Here is a 24,356-nt window from a genome sequence, read left to right on the forward strand (position 1 = left end):
TAACATTTAGCACGTTAAACTAACACGCCTTAGAGATGACAGTTTACTGAAACCAACAGAGGTTTCAGTTCTTCTATGGATATTACGTTTATCCAGAACTATACAGAGCTCCCTTTCTGAGCACAGAAGTCAAACATACAAGCTATTTAGACAGCTTCTTACAGTCTTCTCAAAACTGCAACATGTTTTGTTCCTAGAACTTGTTCTTTCGTAACATCTCCTTCAAAAATGAAAGGGGAAGAAATAGTTGTTATTCTAATACTACGTTTCCACAAAAATGTGAAATGTTTCACTCTAACATCAAAGAATTTGAGACACATTTCATTTCTTCCAAATGCTCCCCTGCTGCTGTGCTTGAGACTAACAAAGAAAAGCTATGTCAGTTTCTCATTCCAAGGTTTTCATGCTGTAATGACCACTTGAAAAGAAAACCATCACAAAAAACCCCTCCTAATGCATCCCTAAGTCTGTCTTGTCTGCCCACTTTCACAAAATGCTGAATTATATTTTCCACATGCACAGGGGATGACTGACCACACAGAGCGCTCAACTCATCATGACTTGGATCCATAATCATAATTTTTTTGTTTGTTTCTTTCTTTGTTTTAAAACCAGGACACTTGGATGGTCCTGGCATCATATGTTTACAGTAGAACACAATGTGTCCTAATTGTTTCCTGTTAATCACAAAAAAACAAGCTCCAGCACTCTCTGCATCCAGTGATTTAGGTCTGCCAAGCACATGGAATATTTCAGGACTCTGACTGTCGAGGCCTACAAAAGCAACCTGGAGACCTCTGTCTGCCATATCCAAGTTCACTTTAACAATTCTTTCTTGATTTGGAGCATGTTCTTAGGAGCTACTGAGAATACCTTAAAATACCTCATTGCTCTTAATTTTTAGCAATGCAGTATTGCAGGGACATATCTATATATATACCATGCTGGAAAAGTAAAAGGAAGTATTTTTCTTTAAAAGGTATGGGACTAATTTAGAACCCAAGCAACCTACAGTCCACTATGGGCAGACAGTAGGAGACCTAATTCAAGAGTCCACTGACTTTCACTTCTCCCTTTTCCATATACTTACCAGATAAGTGTTTCATAAAATATCAAACTTGTATGTATTTGAAATATGAGTGGAGGGCTAGGACAAAGAAATGTGTGTCAAAATCAAAATTTGACTTCTCTATACAATTAGGGTGCTAGTCTCTAAGAGGGAAGTGGAACTTGTTCTAGCAAGTAAATTACCTTCTAAAACAGCAGTTAAAACACAGGATGCTGTGTGGCCAGGAGATTCAGACTTGACAGAATTAGCTTGTCACTTAAATAAAAAGCTACTGGTCTAAAGCGTCATTTAAAAAAAATATCAGTTCTGTGAGATCTGTTAAGTAAAAGTTAAGCCTATCATTAAAGGAGGAAACTTTTCATTAAGTTATGAGCAAGCAACGTACCTACGGACGGGAAGCTATGCTTTGTATCTACAACAACAGAACCCCGTATCTGGAAACTCAACACTGTGCCCCACTACCACTGATTTTGCTGGCACAGTAACAGCTCTTAACAGTAATAGCTAGTCCCAAAAAAGATTTACGTGTAGTTACAACCAGGCCAGGTTAAGCCTATTTATAAACTTTCAGTTGGCATGGTTAACTGAGTGTTAAAAATTTACCTGCACTAGAGGAGGAAAGCAATGAAGTGCTGCTGTGGATATTGAAGAGGAAATCTTATTGTCCCATCTGTCAGTCATAAAAACAAAGAATCCAACTCCATCACTGCCTTACCCTGCTGAACAGAGAGACTCATTTCCTTGTATTCTACTTGTACCCATTAATAGTCTGTATTCTTTTAAGCCAGTCACTTCTTTGAGGAGAGATCAGCTTTGAGTCTAGTCCTTTTACACGTACTTCGACAAAAGCTACTATGCAGTGTGTTCATCTGCTACTGACTCTGAAATAGGTCACTAACCATTGCTCCAGCGAAATCAAAGCAGACCCCTCCAGAAGTGTCACACCAGTCAGAGCCCACAGCCGAAGTGCTAAAGCCTGGAGCTTTTCACATCCCAACCAAGAGCAGTGAGACGTGGCAGGAAAGCCTTTTGGCTGTGCAATACATGAGAGAAGGCTTTGCTCTGGTGCATGGTGCTACTGGAGCTGGTCTCGTACCAGGGCCTCTGGCCAATAACAATGAAAGCCAGAGAGTAGGCCTGTTGTTGGTCCCACAGACACATCAGTGTAATTAAAATATGCAGCAGCTCATACCTTCAATTTCCTCTAGCTGACTCCGTGCCTACCTTATAGACAACGTAACTGCTACTTGCTAATAGGTAATAACCAGAAGACACAGCAAGAAGCTATCATGTTTATATACTGAGAAAGTATTTTACATTTTTTGAGGAAGTTTTAAAGTCAGCGTCAAATGTACATACCTGCTTCTAACAGTCAATAACGCCTGCTGGTGCAAGCTAGTGCTGTAATCAGACTGCAAACTGAACCCAAGGGGGTGTCAAGCAGAATGGAAAAAGAAGGGTCTGCAAGAGAGGCTACACATCAGAAATGCATCTGCATTTGAAGTTTCCTGACAGTAATAAATAAACTGAAATTCAAAAATTACAGTCATCCAAAACACATGCCCTGAAAAACTTACTATTTGCAGTCTGGTGTTTTTTTCGTTGATTTTAAGAAAACTTGCTTACTGCTTTCATTCTCTAGAAGAAAATAGCAGTCCCTGTGGAGTAGCATTTGCCTTGTTTGAAACTGACAAGATACATGGCCATAAAAACAGAAGCACTCATCCACTGCAATGCCCCAAGTCTTATCTGTTCCCATTCTCAATATTGAAAAAGGTATATTAGAATGGAAGAAGGTATATTAGAAAGCTTTAAGAAAGCATTGGGAAAAACCAGTTTCATGCCATCATGTCACAGGTATCCTTAAAAAGTAGACAGTGGGAAAGTTTAATCCCTTGCCCCAGCTGGAGGGATCTGCTAGCCATCCTGTATGTATACATTAGTATTCTTAGGAGCAAACTACTATAATCACTTTGTTCAGGCAAGGTATGTTTTTACAGATCACTCCAAGTGCACTATAGCTTTGGTTAGTTTGGCTTTTGTCCAAGATATAAAACAAGTAAAGGAATACACATTCATCATATGACCAAAGCTTCCAGAAAAAAGTACTAGTCCACAATCTGCATTCATTTCCAGATACATTTGGCCCCTGCAGTCACAGAATCCCAGAATCCCAGGTTGGAAGGGACCTCAGGGATCATCTAGTCCAACCTTTCTAGGAAAAGCAGAGTCTAGACAAGATGGTCCAGCACCCTGTCCAGCCGACTCTTGAAGGTGTCCAACGTGGCCGAGTCAACCACTTCCCTGGGGAGGTTATTGCAATGGGTGACTGTCCTCAGTGTGAAAAATTTTCCTCTTGTGTCCAATCGGAATCTCCCCAAAAGCAACTTGTGTCCATTCCCCCTTGTCCTCTCCATGGGATTCCTTGTAGAAAGGGAACCGCCATCTTCTTTGTAACTACCCCTTAAGTACTGGTACATGGTGATGAGATCCCCTCTGAGCCTCCTTTTCTCAAGGCTGAACAAACCCAGTTCTCCCAGCCTATCCTCATATGGCAGCTTCCCAGTCCTTCGATCATCTTGGTGGCCCTTCTCTGGACCACTTCCAGCCTGTCCACATCTTTTTTGTATAGCGGGGACCAGAACTGTACACAGTACTCCAGGTGTGGCTTGACAAGTGCTGAGTATAGTGGGATAATGACCTCTTTATCTCTGCTGGCGATGCCCTTTTTGATGCAACCCAGCATCCTGTTGGCCTTCTTGGCCGCAGCAGCACACTGTTCGCTCATGTTGAGCTTCCTGTCCACCAGGACCCCCAGGTCCCTTTCCACAGAGTTGCTCTCCAGCCAGGTGGATCCCAGTCTGTGCTGCACTCCCAGATTATGTTTTCCCAGGTGCAAGACCTTACACTTGTCCTTGGTGAACTTCATAAGGTTCTTGCTGTCCCACTCTTCCAGCCTATCCAGATCTCCCTGCAAAGCAGCTCTCCCTTCTGGAGTGTTTGCTTCCCCACTCAACTTGGTGTCATCAGCAAACTTCATCAGGCTACACTTGATCCCATTATCCAGATCACTTAAAGATATTGAATAACATTGGGCCCAATATCAGTCCCTGGGGGACTCCACTTGTGACAGGTTGCCAGTTTGAGAAAGAGCTATTTACCACCACGCTTTGGGTGCGGGCTGTCAGCCAGTTCCCCACCCACTGCACAGACCACTTGTCTAGGCCATAACACATCAATTTCTCCAGGAGGAGACTGTGGGGGACTGTATCAAAGGCCTTGGAGAAGTCCAGGTAGACAACATCCACCGCCCACCCCACGTCAACCAGGCAAGTCCCTTTGTCGTAGAAGGCCACCAGGTTTGTCAAGCACGATCTGCCCTTAGTGAAGCCATGTTGGCTTTTCCCAATCACGTGCTTCAACTGACTTGTGATGGCCCTGAGGAGGATTTGTTCCATAACTTTCCCAGGGATTGAAGTAAGGCTGATGGACCTGTAATTACCCAGATCCTCCCTCAAGCCTTTCTTGTAGATAGGGGTAACATTTGCCTTCTTCTAGTCCTCTAGGACATCCCCCATTCTCCATTACTTCTCGAAGATTATGGAGAGTGGCCTTGCAATGATGTCAGCCAGCTCTCTCAACACCCTCGGGTGGATGACATCAGGGCCCACCGATTTGTGGGGGTCAAGCTTCTGTAGTAATTCATGTACTAACTCTTCCTTCACTGCTGTCTATGTTTGGATCAACCGGGAATTTTGTTCCCAAAGCCTGGGGCCCAACAGTGCTGGTAAAGACAGGGGTGAAGGAAGTGTTGAGGACCTCTGCCTTTTCGCATCGTTGGTGACTGACTCTTATTCTGTTTAACAGTGGGCCTGTGTTTTCCTTCTGTTTGTGCTTGTGGTTGACGTACCTGAAGAAACCTTTCCTGTTATTTTTGACATTTCCAGCCAGTTTCAATTTGAGCTGGGTTTTTGCTTTTCTAACTGCATCTCTGCACACTCTGGCAGTGCCCTTGTAGCTCTGGATAGATAATCCTCCACTGCTCCATCGCTGGTATGGTTCCCTTTTGCACTTGAGTAGACCCAGGAGTTCATGGTTGAGCCAAGGGAGCCTCTTGCTCTGCTTACTTCCCTTTCCTTTATAGGGGATAAACTGGTTTTGTGCTTCCAAGAGAGAGTTCTTGAAGAACTCCCAGTGCTCACTAGCTCCTTTATCTTCCATGGAAGCATTCCATGGAATCCCTCCCAACTGAGCCCTGAGTGAACTGAAGTTGGCTCTTCTGAAGTCCAGAACCCTTCTCTTAGAGCTGACCTTCAGCACACTCAGCAGGATCCTAAACTCCACAATATTATGGTCACTGCAGCCAAGGCTATCACTGAGATATTACAAAGCAGGTTTTCTTGGTTTGTGAGTAGCAAGTCCAACAGTGCCTCATTCCTGGTTGGCACATCTAACATTGTATCAGGAAACAGTCCTCTATACATTCCAGGAACTTGGTAGATGACTTGCGAGCTGCAGTCTAAAAGGCTTGGCACCAAGTGCACACTATTGTCTTCTATGATCCACACTAGCACGTGCACTCTACCTTCAGGGAAGAGGAATTTTTCCGTGGCATGGTACGCGCCAAAAAAACACTGGATTTTTGGAGAATTTGCCTCCAGCTCTGATCTGTCAGAGCACAGGGTGGTTACATTTTCAAGCGTACTGCCAAAGCCCAAGGGAGCAAAAAAGAAACATAAGTGTGTGCTGATTTTGGGAAAGTAGTTGACTGTATAGATGTTAAAAGGTTATGAGGATGTAAAAATCATTTGGTTTTCCTCACAATACATATTTGCAGGATTTGTGTGTAGAAACAGAATGAAATAGGTTTTGGGGTAGATGCTAAAAGAAACAAAAATTCCGCTAGAAAAAAACCCAAGATATTTCTCTGTTCACCTGGAGGTATTACTGAGGATATACCTACTTCAGTAACAGTAACCATATCACAAAAGCTGGAGAGCATGAATGAAACTGAGTGACGTCCCAAAGTTAGAGGGATTAGCTATGTGAATTAACTGTACAAAATTATTGTTATAAAATTCCTTGTATAAAAAGCTGATTCAAAACTGCTGACTAGGATTTTCAGGAAGCTATAAAATAGCAAATAAAATTTATTTTTAAACATGTTGCGACTTGCAAGCCAATACTGTTCTTGCCCAAAGATGTCTATACTTAATTAGTAGTAGCACTTCTGAAGATCAAAAATGTTATTTCTCCCTGCCAGTCCAAATGGCAAAAGGTAAAAAATATGAATAAAAAACCATTTAGTCAGACCTCATAAAGTAATTAGTTCACCTTCATATACAGCTATACAGTAAGTTTCAAGAACTACCTTTCATTGTCTGAGCTACCAAACACTTCCTACTCACCAGCCAGAATGAGGGCCCTTCCCAGATTTCAGTCTCTCATGCAAACAATAATGGCTGTGAAACTTTCATGCTAATTTCAGTAAAGAGAAAACACAAATAATGTGCTACAACCCTATCTTTACCACATTTAAAAATATGGTAAAATCTATAGTTCAGTTCTACTTCTTTGGCAATAATTCCACATATTAAGGTATGAACTTTTTCTTTGGTCTTTTTTCATTAACACATATACATATTTTTATATATATACACACGTACATACACACACACACAATGCTTCCACCGTTTCACTCCAAACACTCTTTTATAGAGTAGTTTCTTTGGTAACATGTGGCACATCTGTGGCATTCCCAGTTACTAGTTTTCAAATGAAAGATAAGCAAGTTTTCCTTCACATACTTTCAGTGTTCCTTATCCCATCAGAAGACCCACAAAGTTTCTTTCCTCCTTCTATGTAACATCTCTGGGGAATTCAGTCAAGTCCTTAACTATTTTAAGGGAAAGACAGAAGTTGAAATATGAGTGGGGTTTTTTGGGGCAGGGGTGTGGTGGTGGTAGAAAAGATAACACATAACAAATTCCTGGTTATTTTGATTACAGCAGGTACAATGCCACCCAGGATGTTTGCACATCAGGCTGTGTATTTTGTCCTGATGTTTGCACAGCAGGAATATCCAAGAAAAATTATGAATTAGTTATTTTCTTTCTGATTATAGCACATTCACAGCTTGTTTTACAGCCTGCAGAAGTTCCCCACATCACGGAAGGCTAACAGCAACATGAAATTACCGAGTACAAGAGAATCATCATTGGTGAAGCTGCGGTAAAACCAGCTACAAAGTTCTTATGGAAATATTTCTCCATGCGGACATAAGGTAGGGCTGGTAAAACAGACCCTAGGTGTGTTTGACATTGAGGTAGTAGATCACGTCCCCATTTATTTGCACTGCAGCATTCACATGAACACGGAGGAATTTTAAAGATGTTTTGAGACCTGTCTTTGGCATCAGCTGCTAGCCTTACTCCTCCTTCAGAAGACAAAACACAGGCATTTTTCAAACAGTGGCATGAATCTGAAGTGGATAAGACTGCTCATGGCAAATAAAGAGTAAAGACGGCATCAGAAAAATATTGTGTTCAAACAGAAGGGAGGAAGAGACTCCACAAAATCCCCCCATCACAGAACACAGTAATGGGTAATTAGCCCACGAGGAAGCTACTATAAAGTCACTCTGAAATGAACACGTGTAATGTCTTGCAGTGCTCTTTTACGTGATAAAAATAACTTTCTAAGAGTTGTGTCCTTCTAGGTTCTCATGATCAAGAGCACAGCTAACAAAAAAATGTTTTTTAAATGCCCAGCACATCTGGATCAGAAGACCATTCATCTAAAGTTTCTTTTCACAGGCAAGAGACCCAAGCAGTGTGACCTTCAATATTCAATAGCTCAGACTGCAGGACTTGCTTTGCATCGGAAAATGAAATGCTGAATTTTTACTTCAGGTCACAGATCAAAAATGTGTAAGTGGAGACGCAGCCACTGGTCATGCTTTGGATTGCTAAACAAGACTCAGAATAACTTACTCTTTTGATGAAATGAAACCTCCATACACAGACTTAGTAGAAAATGCAAGGAAAAAAAGTCTAATGAAAGTTACAACAAGCTTGACTCCTTTCCAAAACTCAGAGGCCCTTTCCTCAAACTTCTTTCCACCAGAAGTACTCACGCAGGTTACATGGTTAGTAGTAAAGCTACCTTTTTACACTTTTGCTGTAAGTCTCAAAAAAAAAAAATCTACAGGCGATCACTGTTCCCATAACAAAGGATCATAAAGTTGGGGCAAAAGGAAGGTTATATAGTCCCTGCTACAGCTGGAAAGAGCTTTTCTTCTCACATCACAAAATCAGAATAGGCACATCAAATTGATGGGATGCTCATGTATCGCTATAATGCTGGAAACCTACCCTTTTACAAGTGACTAGTGAGTTTGGGTGTTGAGCATGAGGCAGAATAAAGAAAGACTTAATTTTCAACACCAACATTCTGTAAAGCCAGACCTCTTTGTGATCTCAAAAGTGACAGAAAATCCAGTGCTGAAGTGCTGGATTCTCATGAGTTGGTAATGCAGTGCAATAGTACAAGCCTACTGTAAAAATATCTACAGTGCCTGCTGTAAACCACGCAATGTCACACAAAACAGGTGGAAATTTAATCAAAAAACACAAGTTTATAAGCTAGCAATAAATATTTGCTAATTTTAAGTGCTTACAAATGAAGTTAGACCCTTAAGAAAGAAACAAACAACTGTGATTTAAATCTAATTTAGTGGTATCCATTTCAGTTACAATTCAAACTTCGAACTTCTCTGTTTTAACTGACACTATATTAGAGTTTTGTTTCAATTAACACCTTCCATTTCAAAAATTCAAACTGGAATCCCCTATATTAACCTGCTTGTCCAGTAAACATTTCCTCATTTTTAAAAATTTCAAAATACCGACTGAGCTAACATGCAGTTGCCTGCTGTGCTTCCCTAACGAAACCAAGAAAGGTAGCACAGATGCAAATTCATCAGAAGAGGCCACGTGTCCTTTTCCTCTATCACCCCACCTCCCATACTAAAAGCTCACTTCAAAACAATTAATGCACAAATGAGAAATGCCTAAACCCCAAGCCTATTTATATGTTAAACAGGAGACTAAGAACCTGAAGGAACTGAGGAAGACAAGTAAGAACTTTCCCCAGACTTCAGGGGAAAAGCTCAGTCTCTTCAGGGACCTGACCTGCAGGATCCCATGGGAGAGTTCCCCAGAGGGCAAAGGCACGCAGGAGACCTTGTTCGTCTGTGAAGCATGAGAATGGCCCATGGCAGGAGACCAGGGTGGCTGCAGGGGGAGCGCCTGGCTGAGCCCAAGGCCCCAGGGAAGCTCATGAAGGGGGAGTGGAGGGGCTGCCCCACGGCAGTACAGAACCGCTGCCCAGGCACAAGGGGGGAGGCCAAAGCTCAGCTGCCACGGTACAGGAGTGGCCTCTATAGGTACATCAGCAGCTAAAGAAGGACCAAACAGAACAGGGACCTGATGTTCAACAGGTTGAGAAAACCAGTGACAAAGGCCATGAAAAGGCTCAGACAGTCAGCCTTTTTTGCTTTGGTCTTTACCAGTCAGGCATACCCACGGGGCTTAGTAGCAAGGGCCTGGGGAAGGGTGTCTGGTAAACAAAGACAAGGGGAGAGAGTACTTCAGCAAAATGGACATACAGAAGTCCATGGAACCAGATGAGATGCTTCTGACAGTGCCTCGGGAGTTGGTTGATGTCATTGCAATGCCTCTCTAGATCACCTTTGAAAGGCCACAGTGACCAAGGGAGGTCCCTAGTAACCGAGGAAAAAAGCAAGGAGGAAGATCCAGGGAACTACAGGGCTGTCAGCCTTATTCTAAACCCTAGAAAGAAAATAGAACAAATCCTCCTTGAATCTATTTCCAGGAACATGAAGGACAGAAAAACCTTTGCCAACAGCAAGCATAATTTCCCAAAGGCAAAATGTGCTCAACCAACCCAGTTACTTATTATGATGAAGCCACTGGCTCTGTGGATGAGGACAGAGCAGCAGACATCATTTACCTTGACTTTAGCATGCTTTTTGACACAGCCCCCTCGCCCTCAGCACTACAGCAGCCAAAAAAGCACGGACTAGGGTGGCTAGTCAACAAGGTTGATGAAAAAAAATCAGCTGGACTGACGACTCAAGACAGCAGTAAACAGGTCAAGGTCTAACTAGCAGCTAGCTACTAGTGACGTTCCTCTGGGGTTAATCTGAACAACAGAGCAGAACACACCCTCACCAACTTAATGGGTAACAATCAAGAACCTGGAGAGTAGGGCTCCCACCTGAAGGACCTTTACATGCTGGAAGAGTGAGCGGACAAGCCTCATGAAGCCCAATAAAAGCACATGCAAAAATCTTATATACCTAATGTGGAATAATTCCATGCTATAGTACATGACGGAAACAGGCTAGAAAACAGCTTTGCAAAAAACGTCCTGGGGTTCCTGGTGAACAACCTGTTGACCACAAGCAAGCAAGGCATCCTTGCAGTGATGAAGTCTAATTGTATAGGGGACTGCATAAGCAAAAGTGCTTACTAGTAATGGGAAGCAATTAACACTTTCTATGCAACATTCCTGATGCCTCCAACAGGAGCCCTGTTCTTGGTTTTCACCTTGTGTCAATTAGAGATTAAAAAAAAAAAAAAATTGAGAACACATGACATACAAGAAAAGGTAAGTGGAGCTAGGTTTGCTCAGACTAGAGAAGAGAAGGCTTCTTAATGACTTAGTGGATGCCCACAGAGAAAGGGTAGCCAAGCTGAACTCAGCATGCACATTAAAATAAGAAAAGGCAGTGGTGACAACTTGCATCAAGAGAAAGTCTAACTAGATACAATAATGATTAAAAAAACCTACAGTAAAAGTCTTCTGAACACTGGAATATGTTTGTCCAGAGGGGCTGCAGAATCTCCCTCCACAGAGATTTTCCACAGTTGAGTGCACAAGACTCTGAGCAACCTCATTTAATTTTGAAGTCAGCAAAAAAAACCCACAACTATGCCTTATTTTTTTCAAGGTGTTTATTCAGATCAGAGCTTGCTCCCAACAAACTACATCTTCAGTTACAGACAACAGAATTTATCATTTACCAGCTGTACAATATATTTTTCTCTTATGTAAAACATATATATGGAGAGAGATACAAATACATCTCTGTCTCAATATACGACTAGTGATTTTTTTTTTTTAAGAAACTTCATGAAGAGACTTATGGGCTTTTCTTCAGAAAGGTCATTTTGAGAAATGCCCTTCTTGATCTGTGATGTCACTTCAGCCCTTGCCAAGATCACAAACATTTCTATGAAGAGTCAGTTCAGGTTCAGTGCCATGCTTACTCTAGAGCTTTACAGAATAAGACATAAAAATATCAGTCAACCTGCAGTTTGTCTTTACATAGTGTATTTTTTCCCATGGTGATTCTTCACACAATCTCACCAGAACAAAGAAAGCAGCATGCAGCTTTGAAGTATTATGACTTTTTAAATATGTAATGTGTATAACTCTTCTACTCTCTAAATGGTAATTAGGTTTGCTGTTGTATGACTGGGGGGGGGGGGAATCCATCACTGCAAATGATTAACATCTACTTCTTTTCTTTAAGCTTTAGATAGTAATACTAGATTCTATAAACAAAGTACAACACAAAATTTAAAGTGCAATTCTCAAAATCACAGATGGGTGGAGAACTATAACCACAGTAACAAGCAGCAGATTTCCCTACAGACAGCAATATGGACAAAGCTTTATCATTAGTATCACCATTCAGTGCACCAACAGATGTCAGTGCTCAAAGGCAGTGAGAAAACTGACAGTGGTGTTAAAGACTAGGTCTGCATCTGTATGTGTGTATCAGTGAATGGTAAAATTACGATCTCCTTAAGCACTACACTTTGAAAGCAAAATGTTTTTTAGCTTGGTATTCTTTTACACAAGCTACTTCCTATTTCCTTGGGAAAAAAGCAGTCCCTGAACAAAAGAAATTTCAAAAGGCACAGAGATGTTTATTATGCAGTGGAGTAAGCGAAAGAAAAATATGCAGATACTTTAAAAAAATAGCCTCACAGTGGTCTGAATACTAATTAAAGAAACAAGCCACACTGATCTAATGCAATTTTATTGCGATGTTTTAAAAGCACATACTGACTTTGACTAAATAATTGAAAAAGAGGGTTGATGTCGCTAAGCAATGAGACCGCCCCTACACAAGTCAGATGATGTAAAATTCTGGAAAAAAGTACAGAAATTCTTTTCTTTATACTTTATTAATATAAACAATACCCAGTACTGCCTCTAACCTAAATGCCAGCAATATACATCTCCACATGAGAAGTGCAATGCTACATGTTTTTACATTAAAATTCCTACTTCCATTTCTGCCCAGCATCAGAGAAAAAAGGTTGAATCTTCTGAAATAATTTGAGATGCGCACAGGATGTCTTGTAACAGCCAGATGTTCCACAGTCATCAGCTCATCCATTGCACAGAATAATTTTGGTCCTTTGCTCTCAGTATTGCCTACCATCTCTTCTGATCTTCATGTCTTTTCTTACCTTATTAGAGATTTGCATTTTTTTTAAGAAAATAAAAAAAAGGACCCCAGTTTCTTAGAAGCCAGGCTTCCATTCATTTGCTTTATTCCTAAGACAATTTAAAAGTCAAGGTACATATAGTTTCCAAGAGGGAGTGGGAGGACAGAGGAAAGTAGATTTTAAACTTGTAGTTACCTTTGCATAAGAGACTGCATATCTCTGTGTTCCCACAAGGGCTGCGAATGTTTAACAGTTATAAGAATGTAACAGCAGGTTATGTGCTCATCCAATTTGTTTGAAAAGCTTTTAAAATTAGAGGCATCAGAATGAGCAATACCTGTATCTTCATAAACACCAGCTATAAAATCCAATCAGCTTACTGCAGAGAGTTATAGCAAGTTGTCATATTATTTTGTACAAGCATGCCTTGGTTACAACAGAGTTCAAACTGAAGATTTCAAGGTGCAAGAAAGGCAAAGTGGGAGATTTACTACCCTACTTGCCTTCCTTCTAAACAGCAGTGGACCAGAGCATTTCATTTCAAGTACTGCTTAAAAAGCGTACAGCTAGTGACCTAAACATAGAACCAGGGAGTCTAAGGTTTAGCCTCCCCCTGTAATAAACGGCAGGATTAGCAGCAGTTCAGTGGCAAACCACAGCTGCCCATGTGCAGCCACGAACCAGCCTCCAAAACCCAGGTTTAAACTGATCCTAGTGAGCTGACATGCCCAGGCTAGAGAGCTGCACCGTGAGCAGGAGCCTTCTCCCAGAACACAGCAACAGCCCCTGGTTTAATGGAAAAAAACACAAATCGGAGCCAGGTAGTCAAGGTCTGCTCTTCACCATCACGCTGCGTGATCCTGCGCAAGCCACTAGACCCCCTCTCACCCCTGTAAAACCAAAGTGCTTTCCCACAACTGTAAAGACTTCTGGACTCTGGAGGCAAGGCTGCCAAGCACTGCGATACAACAGCGACTTAACCACAATTCTGTAAAAGGTTTCGTTTAATCTGGTTCAGGCAAGCATGCGCTTTATTACTCATCAATTATGTTTTCATGACAGACTTGCAGACCTGATTATAAAAAGTCATGGAAGACAGAAAAACAGAGATGCTTCTTAGAAGTATGCACACATTCTTTATATCTCATGCTTTAAAAAAAAAAACAAGCAAAAAAAAGCCCCTAAACAAGTTTTGTGGATAAACGAGATTTTTAGACAAAACAATGAAACAGTATATTGAATACCTGGTACACTGCCCATATTGCTTAATTCACAGGCCCACCTAAACAATTATTTTCTTCATTTGTAAAATGACAGTTCTAGAAATAACTTTCCAACAGACCACAAAATCCTTCAAAACTGAATGTCTAAAACATACTTCATACAAAGATGCATCTGAATACCTGAGTTTGTTACCAGAAAAGCAGTGTGTTTTATCATCCCTGTACCATCTCAGGCGGCAGTTTATTGCCAGAGAAGTGCTGCACCATTAGACAGCAGCAAACACTGAATCAAAGCCTCTTTCCTGAAGTATTAGACTCTTATTCTGCCAAATATGTTAGGAAGACAAATTTATTATTTGTAAATAAAGGAACTGCTTGTTAAGATACTCTTTTTAAGATGAAAACTGCAGAAGTTTACACCTATGCAGGCTACCCAAGTTAGGGAAAAAAAAAAACCCAAACCAACCAAACAGAAAGTTAACACACTAAAGCCTTACAACCGCATTTTTCAGATGGCTTTAAGAAAAGCTGTCCATCCAACAGTCAGACAAGTTCTTCTGTAACGACATTAATTACCTTCCACAAGAAGTGCTGTCTCCTGTCTGTCCATGATTTCCTTTTCATAGTCCTCTGCCTTCATTAACATTCAAAGAAGCTATCAAAGCCTGGCTGTCTACCACTTTTATTTTCCCCCTGAATGAGATAAGACTTTTTTGGCCTTAACAGTAGATTTTAATAAACAGGTGGAATTTTTCTGTTTCATTTTGCCCACAGAACTACAGCCTTAAGCAACTGTACTCACCAACATTGTGATTTACTCTATTTCTTTACATTAAATGGCTGCCATAGGCTGCTATACTAACATTAAATACAAATTAATCACCATGAGAATATAACTTTTGCCAAAACGCAGGAGACATTCCATTTTAAGCTTTACCTCACATCTTTACATTACCTTGTTTAGCTTTCACAAAAAGAGTCCTGTGTGTCTGGAATTTAGGTTTTGCCTTTACATAAAATGTGCACATGGGTTTTCAGTTAAAGAATTAATCATGTGCTTGATTTTTTTGTGAAAGCCAGACATTTTCCACTCCACATTTAAAGCCTTTTCATTTTCCCCACAGTTCTGAGGATCCAGTTACATTGGTAAATTTACCTGTTGAGAACATAGACCAAGTCTGCACATAAGAAAATTAAATATTCTTCTAAGCTCACAGAAATCAAGTGTAAGGCTGGAAAAAAAAAAAACCAAACTAGCAATGGGAACACCCCCTATTCCAGTCGAATATCCACACAGACATCCCTCCATCTCATGATCGATGTTCAAATCAGGCATTTGCCAGCATAGCAGCAACTTCAAGTCATTTGACTGAGAAGAAACTGCCAGGTTATCAAAAAAAGGCGGCTGAAGCAACTCACCTGAAACGAAGTCCTCACCTAAAAACACCTTAAGGGCTCCCAGCAGAAAGAACATTTGGCAAAGCCATACCCTATTTCATGTCTTGCAGGCAAAAAGATACCTCAGTCCCATTCTCCTCTACTTTGCTCGCCTTTCAAATGCATTGGCTTGGTGTCCACTTGAGGGACTAAGCCTCTTGAGGGTCTACTGCTTCCGCTGTGCTCAGACTTCCGCTAAGCCATTTTGGCTCCCTACCCCACCAGGCCATGAACCCAACAAAAGCAAGGATAGCTTTCTATCTGGTTGGCAGGTTAAACTGTCTCTGCACAGGATCTGGCAGGTGACAGAAACAAGAGATTGCTTAACAGAGTCACTGAATCATACTCACTGAATCATACTCCTACTAACTCAGATGAAGGTTCTCTAGGGGTTGGACTAGATGACCTTTAATGGTCCCTTCAAACCCAAACTATCCTATGATTCTCTGCATCTTGTAGTGTCATTAACCCTAAGCAAGCAATTTAACTTACCGTTTTGTGACATTTTAGGTGCCATAAAAGAAACCCTGCCATCTCCAGCTGCTACTTCACAAGAGCACAAATCTCCCAACAAACCCAGGGAGAACGCAAGCTCTGTAAGGATGCCATTAACTTAAGGGTATAAGGCACCTACCCATCCACTATATTTGATACCCTGTATTTAGGCACTTAAGTCATCTCTTTAGTGTTTTCTATAAAACCGTTACCAAAAGAAAACCAAAACCAAAAAACCCCAAGAGTATTTATCATGAAGGAAAGTGCTGCAAAACACTCAAAAAGAACTAGAGATACAAAAATACTGAAGATTAGAGGTAGGTAGATAAAGCCTGGGGACAGGGGAGAAAGCCAAGATTTATTTAAACTCCTTTGACAAACTGAACGACAGCTACAGGATGTCAGCATTAAGGTCACAAAGTACTTTAAGAAAACTTCTTTCGAAATGCATTGCGTCATCAGCATGTTGCCAAGAATCACCACACTGCTTACTCATTACATGTCAATTCCTTTCCTTCCACTGTATCTTATTCTTAAAGAAATGTACCAACAGGGAAGGTGGCTTTTTCTGTTTGAAACCCAAACCGCTCAATACTTCCACAGCTGCATTTTAACTCTTTCCCTACCCCCTTCCGTGAAGGCCCCCACAACCTTCCTCCCAGCAAAAGCACTCTGAATTTTGGTCTACAGGAGCTGGGGCTTCAGGAATTCCTGCCACTGTGTTTCTTTTCCTCTCTTCTATTCTGAGAAAATGGGCTGGGAGGTAACAGTCTCCTGAAGTGCTGTACTTCAGCCTGCTACAGAAGGTTATTACAGTAGATTGAACCTTTGCTCTGCAAATGTCACATTGTGGAGATTCGATTTTAATGGAGAAACTAAGCCAGAAGATCAGATACCAGCTCTTAAATCAAGACTACTGAAAGAGATTTTGTACCTCTCTCATCCACAAAGTACTGTTCCCTCACCAGCGCCAAAACTAACACCAAGTCAACCCTTCCATTAAGGCCTTCAACTCACCAACTTGGCAGAAAACTACCCAACCTTTTTGTTCCGGCACTTTTCTGCTGGTTTAGTGAGCTAAAGCAGCTCATGGAGGGCTACAGGGGAATTAACGCAAAGTAAACAGGGGGACAAGGCAGTCAAAAGCAGTAAGAGGAGACTTACCCTCTTCTTTCAACAGCAACAAGCATTAGTGAGCTTACCTTGTCTCAAAAATCATCAAAAGGAGATAAATCTCCCCTCAACCTGGCACTGGTCCCCACCCAAGCAGCAGCACCAAGATAGCAGGCAGTAGGAAAGCAAGCGGTGGAAGCATGCAGGAAGGCACAAGGGGCCAACTGCCCTTCTTCAGCAGCGATGCACCTCCTGTAATTTTGCCACCACTCCTCATTACTGGAGAGTTCTGATTATGCCCAAGTGCTGCTATGTCAAGTGCATATTAGATCTCTGATTAGTGTTTTATTTCCCTGCTCACAAGCTTTCTTTCCTCCAGATACTCCTCAACTTCCCAGCAACATTACTGAGACTTCTTGCTTAACCTAATGACTTCCAACTAAACTGCATAAAAGCCACCAGAGAGAACAATTAAACAAACAAAATGAATGCTGAGGACTTAAGAAGCTCCAGAATTCACACTGTCAGTGCAACCTCAATTCACTTATGGAAAGACAGAATGACAGAGCTGTGGAGTCTGTTTTGCTGACTTGCGACCATTGCCCCTTCAGCTTAAAGGACTAGTGCTCAGGAATGACTGCAGAATCAGTGAATAAAATCCTCCTCTCCAGCACTTCTACTAGATGACTGCAACAGTTGAGAGCTGTGCAAGTATTTGGAGCACTGCATGATGATGCTCTTCAGACATCGATTCCAGTTTACCAAGCAGGCTTTCATTCTGAAAACATGTCCAAACAGTTCCAAACAATAATGTGTACAGTTTCCAAGCCAGCTACCTTGCACAAGAGCAGCACAGCTGCATTAGTATGGTGCTCCACCAACACCAATAGCTTGCTGTTCAACAGGATTAATTAGCCTGGGCAGAGTACTGCACTAATGTGATTATATTGCTTCTAGTACCTGATCTAGCTCATTCATCGTTTTCTATTCCTTTCCTCTGAAATAAAAAGAGTTCAGTTTTTGCTATTTTCTTAGCACCTGGATAATTCAATCACTTATCACTTTTTTTGTTAAGTGAGAGGAATGAGACTTGGAAAAGATTCAAAGTCAGATTTCCCTAACTGAAACTTTGGACCTCCTGCCTCCATAGTCTGTCCCCACTATTACCATCCTCTTCCAATCACATCTTCTGTTCATATCAAGCTGCCACCTTTTCCAAACTGTCTATGCATCTGCCAGTCTTCCCTGGACACCAGAGATAATGACGTCTAGCTACAAACAGTACTGACAAGAGCAGAGACTGAAAGACTTTCAGCTTGAGTGGAACAGTCATCATTGCTTTCCGCTCCCCTTTTTTTACAGATGGGGAACAGATATCACAGGAGGTACTGGCTCAAAAGAGAGGCCACCTCTCAAATCAGCGAGTGGAAAATCAGGAATACAAACCACAACTTCCTCCTTCACAGTCTCCTATCAGGATACCAAAACAGAAACCAGTGAGGTGTACCAGGTACCCAGACTCTGCCCCAAGTCATGGAGACACCACAGCATCAGTGGAGCTGCCCGAAGAACTCAAGTTCTGACAAAATACAAGCACATTGGTATGCTCAAAAGCAGCTGTGCCTCTTTACTCAAGCCTTCCTGAAGCAACTGGCTTGAGGAAGAGGCTCAGAACAGGCAACATTAGGTCAGCCAGTAAAAAATTCAGCAGCCACAAGCAACTGACAGAAGTTTTACAACAGGAAGTACTAGGCAAACCCCACTGCCAGCAGTTCTGCCAGACCCTTTTTCTTTTGAGTTTGTCTGTAACTCCATCATCAGAAGAGAAACAGAGGAATATTGCAACACCCATTAGTATCTCTAGCCTTCAGCCTACATCCTTTACCCGCATGGGCACACCTGCACACAGGCAGGCCCTGTGGGTGTAACACAGCAGGACGGTACCACACACAGACCTTGAGAGCAATCGTACTGTTCTGGCAGTGACAGCAACATGATCTCCACTTCCCCATGCCTCCACGAGTCTTTTACTTTCTCGATAAGCTCCTAGCAACTTATTTTTCTAGTTATTTGTCATACTATGTTGGTTTTGACATTAAATAAAGTTCAAGAATCTGTATCTTCCCACCTTCTTTAAGTTTCACTTTTTTTTTAATACAAAAAAGTATGCCACAGAAAAAATGGTTACAATTTCTATAACAAAACTTTGCTAAGAAATGCTATAAACCCATGGCATTTTACTGTTTTATGATCGTAAACCATATTAGTACTGGCTAGACTTCTGAATATTATTGCAACTTGAAATTTTAAAAAATAAATTAACAAAACACCTCCAGGCTCTTTCCCCCTCAGCTTTATATCAGCACATTAACGATACAGAGCTCTTTCAGGGCAGAAATGCAGGGAAGAACCACCTTATTTCTTGGCATTCTTTCCCTTTAAAGTAGCCCGCTTCCTTCTGTTAGAAATATCCACAGGAATAGCTTAAAATTTTTGATTTCTAGGTGTACAACAAACATCATACAATGCAGACTCAAAATCCAGGCTCAAAAGGGTACGAAAGCAGAAAGATTCGTTACGTTTGCAGCTCCAGCATGCAACCACCAGGCAGAAGGAGGGGAGCTTTAAGGGATAATTCAATTTTCTGTGCATGTACAAAGTAGTACAAAAGTTCACACTTTAAAAAGTTACAGTTTAAAACTATTTCTAAAAAGATTACAGATTAGAATTCCAGCTTGACAGTAAAGTATCAACATTAAAGAAGTGGATTAGAGCTTGCAAAGACAGAGAGAAAAGCAACATAAAGGCCAACACATGAAAAAATGTGAAGCAAGTTAACACAGAATAGGAAACACTGTTTTACAGTCATGGGGGCAGGGGGAAGAGGAAGCATTCTTTTTTTAATAAAAAAAAAAAAAACAAAAACAAAAACAAAAACAAAAAACCAAAACCCCACAAACCAGTCAAGGTACTGCAAAACTGCAAGAGCAATTAAGTAACTAACATGTTACAGTCTCATACTGAATCAGGAGGAAAGGAAACTCCCAGAAACAACACATAGTATTGAGGAATTATGCTGAGATATGAAGGAAAAATAAAGATCTGGAAACTAAGTGCAGCCTCTCGGTCCTCTCCTATATTTACATGACCAAAATTCTGGTTTGGGGAGTTCCTGTGTTGTCAGTGGCTCCTGCGTGGAAGCGGAGGAGAAAGAAGAGTGATGGAATGGAAAGGGAGGAAGCAAATCTAACAAGATACTGGGGTACGTATGTATGTACACCTACATATATATACAAGCCTACAAATACATGCACACGTATACACTTGTGTCCATGCATAATAAAAGATAACTTGGGCTAGCTGATGCACAGCAGGACCAGTGAAAGCAGTATACTTAAGTTTTATCTTCTTCCTCCTGCTTATTTACTTGTTGCAGTCTTCTACACTACAGAATCATGTACGTCAGGTCTGGAGCCTCATTACTTCTAAACACTTCTACCTGGCAATTCAAGATAACTGGGAAGAGAGGTTGCTGGTATTTCTAATTGTTCCGTATGCCTCAGGGAGGCTGTATGACTGAAACAGAAGAGAACGCAGTCTCTGCGCACCAAGACGTGGTCTGTACCGCGCACTCCTGACAGTTTCTCCCCTGAAAATACTTTTGCATTGCTATCTACTGCTTACGACTGCTGCACAATTTGCTAAAACAGTTAAAGGGATGCAAGACTCCAGAGCCCAGAACATTACTTGAGATTTGTGAGAGCTTATTATCCGGTGCTCCATGTGATGTCAGGGCTCACTTTTCAGACCGCCCTGTACAAACACGCAATAAAAATAAGTCAATCCAAATAAGGCTAAGGATGTTTCACAAACACAGAAATACTCACTAGTTACAGCCTCACTCCTATCTCATTTCCAGAACAGGAAACATATACTGCTAATTAATTCATAAACCCTAATCTCTGCAGGCAGCTGAAATTGTCAGTTCGATAAATAAGACAGCCAGTAATGAGGCGAAGTTGAGCTGTATTACCGAGGAAATGCCTCTTCTGTCAGAGGACCCTGTCAAGCTCTGCTCACGACAGTCTTACCTACACGCAGTTTGGAGGATTTCTGTATGGAAGGACTTGAAAACGGTACCTGAACCAACCGAGCAGCAGGGGCAAACAAGGCAGTTGAGGGAATTCGTCAAAACACACAACAGCTCAGGCGCTTTTACCGCTATAACCCAAGTTGACTGCATTTAGCCAAACACCCCCAACTCTTCGGACCGCCGGTACCACAGAGCAGCGAACCGCAGGAACCCCGAGCCGGATCGCGACTCCTCCGAAGCGCTGCACAACACGCACACCTCGCACTGGCAAACGCGCCGGACAGGACTCACCGGGGGAGGGGGATGTGGGTGGGTGGGTGTGGGGGTGGGTGTGTGTGTGTGTGTGTGTGACTCCTCCGGTGCCACCAGTGCGGCCCGGGGCGACCGCCGTCCCCGCCGGCTCCCGCACCCCGCGGGGACACCCGCCGCCGCTCACCCGCCGAGCCCGGGATGCCCCCACCTCGCTTTTCCTCCCTGGCCCCCCGCCTCCAGCGGGGGCGCCCCGCAGCTCGCCGGGCTTTGCCTCCTCCCCGGGTTTCGGTGCAACAGCCCCGGGAGGCGCGGCCGGCACGGAGCCCGCGGGCAGCGGAACGCACCGAGGGATGCCAGGGTGCAACCGCCGGCGACGGAGCCAACCTGCACGGGGGCTGCCGGCCACAAAGACCCCCTTCAGCGAGCAGCGGGAGGCAGGAGAGTTCAGGGCCCCCCGCCACCAGCCCCGACGACGACCTGTTGCCCGGCGCGGGGATGCTGATGCGCGTCCCCGGGAGCGGGAACGGGGCCGACCGCGCCACCCACCTCTTTGATTTTGGCCCTCCTCTGCCGGACGGCGGGGTCGGCGGGCTCCTGCCCCACGGCGCCGACGGGCTGGCGGAAGAGGCGCTGGGGCAGCCCGGGGGCGCCCGCCTCCTTCCTGCCGCGGGCGTCCTGCAGAAGTTTCTCCTTGTCCTGGCGGATGTCCCTGTGGATCTCCTCGGGCAGCTTCTGCAGCGTCTCCTTGGCCTCCCGCAGAGCCCGCTCGTGGTCGGCGCGGATGCGCTCCAGGCTGCCCGCCCCGCCCGCGGCCGCCGCCGCCGCCACCGGGCCGCCACCGGGCTGCGGCGGGGCGCGGGGCTGCCCGCCGGGCGGCGGCGGCGGCGGCTGCAGGGCGGCCGAGTGGAAGAAGACGCCGCTGAGGAGCTTGGAGGAGTCGGGCAGGAAGAAGATGGCCCCGAAGCAGAGGGTGATGAAGGCGCTGAACACCAGCAGCAGCACGAACTTCTCCGTCAGCCGGAACGCGCCGGGGCCCGCCGCCTTCCTGCCCCCGCCGCCCGCGCCGCCGCCCGCGGGGCCGCCCAGCGCCCCCGGCCCCGCCGCGCTACCGAAGAGCGGCAGCAGGCTGGCGGCGGGCATGGCCCCCGCGCCGCCTCAGCGCAGCGCAGATTAGCTCAGCGCAGCGCGCCCGCCGCCGCGCAGGGACCGCAGCGCACCGGACGGCTCGGCTCCGCCGCCCCCTCCCCGCCTCGGCGGCAGAAAGTTTCCCCGGGCGGACGCGGCAACTTTTCCCTTCGCCGCCGCCGCCGCCGGTTCCGTCGCTCCCCCGCCGGCAGCGCTCGGCGTCTGCGGGGCGGGCGCTGTCAGCTCCAGCCCATGCTGCCGGGCCGCCGCCGCCGCGGGTGCCGCTCCCCGCTCCGCCCGCGCGGAACTGCCGGGCAGCCGGGGGCGGGGCGGGGCCGCCGCCGGCCCAATGGCGGGGGGCGGGGCGCGGGCGGGGCGGGGCGGGCCGGGGGCGGGGCGCGGGCGCCACCGCCCTCCCGCGCTGCCGGGGCTCAAGCCCCGGGTGGGTTCCCGGCCGCCGCCGCCCTCCGGGAGCGGGGCGGGGGGGCGCGGGTGGTGGGGGACGGCGCCGCGGCGGCCGCTTCGTCCCCGCGGGCGGCGGCGGCGGCGGCGGCGGGGACGACCTGAGGCGGGCGCGCGGCACCGGCACGTGCCGGCAGGCCGGCACGCGCTCGCAGGCGCACCCACGTGCGCCCTTGTGCGCGCACACACGCGTATCCCCCCCACCCCATGCCGCCCCCCCCTCCCGGATGCGCGTGCACACACACACAGGCACAGACGCACGCACAGCGACACGCGTGCAGGCGCGCGTGTGCCCCCACGGCGGTGCGCGCGGGTGCTCGCGCGCTGACGGGCACAGGTGCACACGCGTGGGGGCACGCTCGCACGTGCGGGCGGCTGGGGGCAGCGCGAGGGGAGGCAGCGGCACCACGGCTGCCCGGGTGAGCAGGCCGGCGGGGCCCCGTAGAGACCCCAACCCGCTGTTGTGGGAGGGGCCGCCCCCTTCGTAAGGAAAACGGGTCTGATCTGAGTTTCTTTTCTGCAGGTAAAAGGTGCCCCTGTTGCGGGGAAGTGGGAGTGTACCTACGTGAGCGTGAAAAGTCGACTTTTCACCTATGCTTGTGCAGACAAAGAAACGACGTGTGTTGGCACAAAGAAATGGCATATTTGATAGCTGATCAAATTGCTGCATCGAGCTCCCCAAGCTTTCCGTGACAGGAAAAGTTTCCAGTTTCCAAAAAAAAAAAAAAAAAAAAAAGAAGAGGGATTCAGATTTATTATTTTGCTCGTGTTACAGGGCAATGCAATGAACAGTGGGGATGTGAGAAGCAGGGAAACGCAGTAAAATGCTGGGTCGCTTTAACTGAAAAAGGGAAACCAGCCAACACCCAGAGGTTTATTTCCAACTTTTTTGGAACATATTTGGAGCCTACCTAAACTTTCACAGCGGCTTCAGCACCATAAACTTAAATGTTTCCTCCAAAAGTCAGATTCGGAAAGAAAACAGCAAGATATGTTGTTCCCAGAAGTTATGGTGCTGAGGTGGGGTTGTTTGTGCGTTTGCATGACCTTATTTTGCAAGGGGGGGGAAAAAAAACAACAGAGGGAAATCTGTGCTTCAGCAAGGGCAGGGAGAAGGCATTGCATAAGCTGTAAAGACATGATTTTGAATATGGCTTGGCATGGGCCTAATTCTGTTCCCAGTGGAATTAGGAAGAGTTTTGCCATTGACTTAATAGGAATAAAGTAAGGCTGCTGCCCAGTGCTTTTCTAAATCCCATTCTTTAGAAGTTAGAATATGTAACAGATTAATTAAAAACAGGTTTAGAGAAGGCAGTTACATAGAAACATTGGACTGAGTCCTGCAAAACTCCCATAACTGCACGAGCAAATGCTTCTGTAGAATTTCAGGACTATACGTGAGACTTGAGGATCAGGGTCCCAATTTTGCATCCAGCAAAATCAGTAATTTCCTTTAGTTTTAACTCTGGTTTTCTTTCAAATACTATTTTTTCCTGAGTTGCATTTCCCAACATTTAGATTGTGAAGCTATTCCTTAA

At 44.7% G+C, this 24,356-nt stretch overlaps 1 protein-coding gene across 1 annotated transcript in view; it reads right to left on the reverse strand.

Annotated features, from left to right (window-relative positions):
* The window catches only part of MAN1A1 (mannosidase alpha class 1A member 1), a 155,456-nt gene extending 132,968 nt beyond the window's left edge, over nt 1-22,488 (reverse strand). Inside the window, exon 1 of the mRNA XM_075087529.1 lies at nt 21,778-22,488. Coding sequence (XP_074943630.1) covers nt 21,778-22,371 — 594 coding nt within the window. The 5' untranslated portion in view covers nt 22,372-22,488. The remainder of the gene's footprint in view (nt 1-21,777) is intronic.
* Nucleotides 22,489-24,356: the final 1,868 nt, after the last annotated feature.

This window comes from Phalacrocorax aristotelis, chromosome 3 (genome assembly GCF_949628215.1).
Source record: "Phalacrocorax aristotelis chromosome 3, bGulAri2.1, whole genome shotgun sequence".
NCBI classification, from domain to species: domain Eukaryota; kingdom Metazoa; phylum Chordata; class Aves; order Suliformes; family Phalacrocoracidae; genus Phalacrocorax; species Phalacrocorax aristotelis.